At 43.0% G+C, this 6,366-nt stretch overlaps 1 protein-coding gene across 2 annotated transcripts in view; it reads right to left on the reverse strand.

Moving 5' to 3' along the window:
• The window catches only part of Dstn (destrin, actin depolymerizing factor), a 32,837-nt gene extending 32,341 nt beyond the window's left edge, over positions 1-496 (reverse strand). Inside the window, exon 1 of one of the 2 annotated variants that reach the window (XR_003301857.2) lies at positions 174-496. Coding sequence is in view for 1 of the 2 variants with exons in the window: in XM_026400714.2 (XP_026256499.1) it covers positions 174-176 (3 nt within the window). In the remaining variant the exon portion in view is untranslated. The remainder of the gene's footprint in view (positions 1-173) is intronic. The other variant, XM_026400714.2, reaches the window with a different exon arrangement.
• Positions 497-6,366: the final 5,870 nt, after the last annotated feature.

A 6,366-nucleotide genomic window follows, 5' to 3' on the forward strand; every position in this document is an offset into this window, starting at 1 on the left:
CCAAACCGAGCATCGGAGGCCGGGAAACTCTCCTCGGTCGGGAGACGGCAGCCCAGCAGGGTTCCTTCCATCTGCGAGCGGGGGACGCGCCCCTCAGCTCCGTACCCTACCCGTCCCGGGGACTCGCAGTCCCGGGACGCCTCAGCCCATTCCTCGGGCTTTTTCCCACTCACCATTTTCACCGCAGCTGTCGGAGGGATGCAAGGGAGGAAGCCGACCAGCACCGAGTCTGCGGAGCGTCCTATTCGCAGCAGCGAGACCAAGAGACCGAACGGAGAGCCGACGCGGCGGCGCGAGCCTACCAAGGGGCGGGCGCGCGCCCCGGGCCGAAACGCGGCTGCGCACGTCACGCACCTCCCGCCGTTGCTTGGCAACCGGCTGGCCGGGCAACGCCCTGCCCCTGCGACCCTCGGGAATCCCAACTGCGGGGGGCGGGAGGAGCCTCAGTCACCTTTTTGGGGCTGTGGGGGCGAGTACCCCTTCACCAGCTGGGTCTTTGGGAATGTAGTTGGGTTCCCTAGTCCTGCTGAAGAGAAGGAGGCGGAGCCTAGGCTGACACCTACCGGCGAGGGACGGGCAAAGGGTGAGCCAGGATGGAGTGGCCATTCCCCTCCCTGGGGCGGGGTCAGAAGATGCCCCGCCCCCCACGCAGCAGTTGCCCATACATAGAAGTAGCCACCTGGCCAGGTGTGCACCGCAGCTGGGGGCGGGGCTGGAGGCGGAGGATGGGCCCGGCCCGCGGCGGGTGCGGAAGGGAGGGAGGACTGCCGGGAGCCAGGCCCCAGCCGGGGCCGAGGGGCGGCTTCCCGCATTTTTTACCTACTTTGGTGTGATTCCCGCCACCCGCCCCTGATTGGCCAGCCCAGCACGTCGGGCCCTCGCGTGAGAGGGAAAGTCTGTACATTTTTCCTCCTTTCCGAGGCGACCGTGGCTGTTCAGAGTGCTCTGTGACTCACCGCTAATTTCAGGTCTGGAAAACAAGGAGTGATTTATTTATCTTACGGCCCGCAGGGGTGTGGCTGGGAAATGGCTGCGTTGCCTTGGCCTGGTGGCGCCGGGCCCACTGCTCCGTTTTGAGGGGTTTTAATTTGGGACTGTGTTTTTCCAATGGGCGGTTGCAGCAGAAACAGTTTTTCAAAGGGACATTAGGAATCCCAACTTTTTTTTCTGAGGGTTTTTTTGTGGGGAAATAAAGGAAACAGGAAGAATCAAATGGGATGATGAAGTTTTACTTAATTTAGGCTACGGAGAACATCATGGTCTATACCAAAACTATTTTAATTCTCCAAAATGAGCCTTTTGGACAAGATGATTGGTATTGTGCCCCGCTCCCCGTGCTATATAAAGTCTAGGTTGTATGTGGCATTTGTTCTGCCACTCAACATAAAAACCCATTTCTCATTACTTTTTTTTTTTTTTTAAGGCAGTAAGCAAGTTGTGTTATTTTTAAGCCTTTACCATTTGCTCTAGGATTTTTGGCAGTCCAGAGCATTGGCATTGGAATCATGTGGGTAACTTATTCGCGGTCAGATTTGTGAGTTTCTGATTTAGTACATCTAGGATGAGACCTAAGAATTCGCATTTCTAACATTTCCTAGGTGATGCTCCTGCTGCTGATTGGAGCTCACTCTGAGAACTCTGTCTAATGAGAAAGAACCCCTGTGTATCCAGCTGCAGCTGGAATCCTTTGTTTTTCTGTGTGCGGGAACTCACTGCCCTCACCTCCCCTACCCCCACCACCACCACCAAGTAGGAGACTTCCTTTCTAGTCCAAAATTGGAGCGTTCTCATTTAAGGACACATGCCTGCCTGCTCCAGCCTCTCTCACTTGTGTAGTTTATCTTTCACTCTACCACCAGTTATGGCCAAGCATAAGAATTCGATTCTGTTACTTTCCTGCTTAAAATTTTCTGTGTCTTCCTCCGGAATGTTCAGCAAGTCTAAAGTCTGTGGCATCTAACTGAAGCCTCAGTGTCCGTTTTCTACCATGTCTCCCACATCTTCCAAAGTGCCCACTTGTACCTCCTAAACTTCTCATTCCATTACCCTTCTTGCTCTTTCCAACTCCCATGATCACAAATCTGGTCATTATTCAACCTTAAATGTTCCTATTACCCCAGCAGTTTGTAGATTTCTCTGACCAGTTCCCAAGGAATCAATAGGGAACCCTTCTATAATCCCACAGTTCATCTCTTCTAGAATCTTAGCATCCAAATTGCCTGGGGATTCTGTTAAAAAAATGCAGATTCAGGAATTTAAGGGTGGAGTTTCAGATGCCACCAGAAGATTCAGATGCCTCCAGTCCTCAGACCACATTTCAGAATGATGTTTTATGGGTTTTCCCTACTGATAATGTAGTTCTGTAATTGTTTATATATATTTGGGACTATCACAAGGTTAGACTGGGAATTGCTTGGGGTCAAAAGATATTTAGGATGGATCTTATATGAACTGGCCTAGCCCCTCATACATCATAGTTTAATAAGTGTTGTTCATTAAGTGAACTGGTATCAGAAGATGTTTTAGGATATATATATTAGGATATATACAGTTCATTGTAGCTTAAGAAGAACTCTTTTTTTTTTGAGATTCCATTGAACTTTAGCTTTTACATTCACACTTAACATGTTCTAGATATTTTCCCACCTCATCTCACAAAAAAGTTTTAACAAAATTCTTTAGACTGTTTTTGTCCTCCTCCCTCAGTTCAAATATGGAACTCTAATCCCCAGTGTGATGGTATTTGGATGTAGGCCTTTATGGTATGATTTAAATTATGAGGGCAGATCCTCCAGGAATGGGATTAGTGTCTGAGACCCAGAGACTCCTTTGCCCCTTCTACAAGTGTGGGGACACAGAGGCTGTCTATGAACCAGGAAGTGGTCCCTCCCCAGACACTGAGTCTACTGTTGCCTTCATCTTGAACTTCTCCAGCCTCCAGAACTAGGAGAAATATTTCTGTTGTTGATAAACCACCTGTATGGTATGGTATTCTTTTACAGCAGTCTGAACAAGCGACATTGCATAAGATCTCTTCTTAAACATGAGATGAATGTATTCCATTTTCATTTAGAAAACATTTGCATAGTTAACAATCTATGGACTTATAAGCACTTTCATTTAAAACCATTAATATGAGTGGCAAGGAAGAATAATTTATACATTAATGAGGCACTTGCAGAGACACGTAGGTTAATAGGTAGTCTGGAAAAACTTCTTTTGCCAAAGGTCATAACCCTATTGGAATACAGCATAAAAAAAAAAAAAAGACTATTCTGACTCCTCCCTTGTCTCCCCACAAATATGCTTCTTTATTTATACCCTGTCCTTATTCATGTCTATAGTCTTTAACTTTAATCCTATAAGTAAGACATGAATATATTCTCATTATGCCTGTTTCAAAAGAGCTGGACACGGAGGGAACACCTGTAATCCCTGCTACTTGGAAGGCTAAGGTAGGAAGATCATAAGTTTGAGGCCAGCCTCAGCAACTTAGCAAGACTCTTGTCTCAGAATAAAACTGAAAAGGGAGTAGTTCAGTGGTAGAACTACACCCCTTTATCCACGTATGAAGCCCAGTGTTCAATCTTGCAAAAAAAAGATTCAAATAGTACAACAAAGGAAGACCCCTTGAGTACCTACTTTACTTTGCCATAATCTCAGTCCCCTCCTCAGAGGTAACCACAGACGTTAATTTGATGTGGCCTTACAGAGAAGTATGCCTTATGCATGTGTTTTGCTTTTGGTGTTGTTTTTTTTTTTTTTTTTTTTTTTTTTAATGGTTTTATGCTGGCTTGTAGTGTCCTATAGCTTGCTTTCATGCAGTTAATAATTGTCTTGGTAACCTTGCCTCATCAATAAATCATTATTGTAATTGCAGTAAAGCATGACTGTTCATGACTCTTTCCCCTACTGATAACCATTTAGGTTATTTCCAATGCATAGCTACCACAAACAGTGTTTCAGAGACCAGCCTTAGGACATATGACAAATATGGGGAGTCAAATATTTGGTTTAAGGCTAGGCTAAATGAGTTCAAACTCTTCAAAATCAATGTGAAAGACTTTATCATATTTATGAAAAATAACCACATGGATAGATCCCTAAGATACACTGTTGAATGAATGAATAAAAACAAGATGTAGTTCTGTATATGTTGCTGAGATATTTGCATTTTTAAAATGTCTTACGTTGTCAAGACTTAAAAATAGTGGTTTAAACCACTATTTTATTTGTGAAGTTTATTTAGAAAAGAAATGCAGAGGTATAGTTCAGATTTGGTATATTAATTTGCTAGTTTTTGAGATAGTCTCTATACAGTTGTTTTGTTGTACATGGTTTCCTTTCCCTAAGTCACCTAATGGTCCACCGTAGCTGCCAGAGCACTAGCTGTTACGTCCACATTCTATGGCAGTAAGAAGGAAGAAAATATAAAAAGGACACCCCTCCCTTTTTAAGGAAACTTCCCAAAAGTACAGGATTGCCAGTTTTATCTCGGTGATCAAAACTTGGTTATAAGGCTGGGAAATGTGGTCTCTGCCCTGACCAGTAGTATGCTTGGCTAAGAAATTTGGGTTCCTTTACTAAGGAAGAAAGGGAAAATGAGAATATTGAGAGATAGCTAGTGGTGACTGCCATAGGTATATATTTTGGTCTCATTCTACTGGTGAGGTAGGCTAAGATGTTCCTTGGGAGCCCAGAGGAATAAGCAGTGTGCTCCAGGCTCATGACCCTTACCATTAGACCACATGACACAGCATTCATGAGGAAGGAGGATCAAGAGAACTGAGGTGTCTTTTAGTGCTTCCCTAACACAATAGAAATATGTTAGTGTTAAAACAACGAATGGAAACTGCAGAAAATACATTCTTGACATTCCTTTACTTACTGCCCATAGCCTGGTCCTGATGGATCATGCCTCCTCCAAGCCACTGGCATCTATTTTTGGTAAAGGCTAAGTATATTTGAGTATATTCATGGAATGATACAGTATCACATGATAACATTATTGATTTGTCTATTATTAGTCTTTAAGATAGAGTAAAAGTCCCATGCTACTCTTTCATAATGTTTAAGATCGAACAATTCTGTGTTGTTTTTTTTTCAGATAATAGTGTACTTCTTAAGGTAAACCATGAAAAAAATGGAATACAAAATAGCATACCAATCCCTTTTTTCATTTTTTTAGTGCATTTTAACTATACAGAATAATGGGTTTCATTGTGGCATTCTTACATGCAAACAATATACTTTGATCACACTTACCCCGCATTGCCCTTCTAACCATCCCCTAAAGATGGGGGAGGGAAATCCTTCATCTCCTTCCTCTTCTTTAATAGTCTCCCTGTTACTTTCCTATTGTCTTTTCTCTCCTAGATTGTACATATGAGGGAAAACATGCATTGATTGTCTGGTTTATGTCTCTTACCATTATGATCTACAGTTCTATTCATTTTCCTGCAAATGACACGATTTCGTTCTTTATAGCTCCTTTGTGTATATATACCACATTTTCTTTATCCATGCATTTATTGATGGGCACCCAGGCTGATTTCATGGCACAACAAAGATGGCCAATGCTTCTTAACTGCTCTTGGGGTTCCCTTTGAGATTCTTATGAAAAGTCTAAGCCCCCCCCCTCTCCAGAAAGATACACATTTATTCCAACTCACAAAGCTTGGCCTATAATCTGCAGGAGCTCATGCACTCCCCTGAAGCACATCTGTTAAAGTAGATATTTCCAGAGTCTTTTTGGGAAATGTTCCAAAGGAAGCCCAGTGTAGGAATAAATGAACAATCCCACAGTTCTTCATACACAGACATACACACACCAACATCAGAGTTGGTATCTCGCTGCTTATTGATGTAGCATCAAATCTTTCAGACCTTTTCAGTATAGAACATTTTAAAAAATACAACAGCACATTTAGGACTGCAGTTTTTATTCAATCATTCAACAGTGTGTCTTGGGGATGCATCTATGTTGTCTTGCCATTTTTCATAGGCATGCTTCATTCTACAATTTAGATATGGGAGTTGTACCTCTGAAGGAAAATGAGCCATGAAAGATTAAAGAGTCAATAAAGGGAAACAAATATTTTGGTTTAAGGATAAACAAAATGGACTCAAACTCTTCCGAATGCAAAGAAGCTCGAAAGTTGGGTGTTATGACACAATTAAGAGTAGAAATGAAGTGAATAGACCGTTCACAGCAAAATGTTAACATATAAAAACAAAAGGCTTCTCTTAAAGCTCAGAAGTAATTTGGGGGAGAGGGGGAATACAAAGACTAATTTACGTAGTCTCCCCCACAGCTACTATAGGACTGAAAAACCTCTGAACGTGCAAGGCATCCACCCCAGAGAC

The sequence above is a fragment of the Urocitellus parryii genome, chromosome 6 (assembly GCF_045843805.1).
Source record: "Urocitellus parryii isolate mUroPar1 chromosome 6, mUroPar1.hap1, whole genome shotgun sequence".
In the NCBI taxonomy this organism is placed as follows: Eukaryota; Metazoa; Chordata; class Mammalia; order Rodentia; family Sciuridae; genus Urocitellus; species Urocitellus parryii.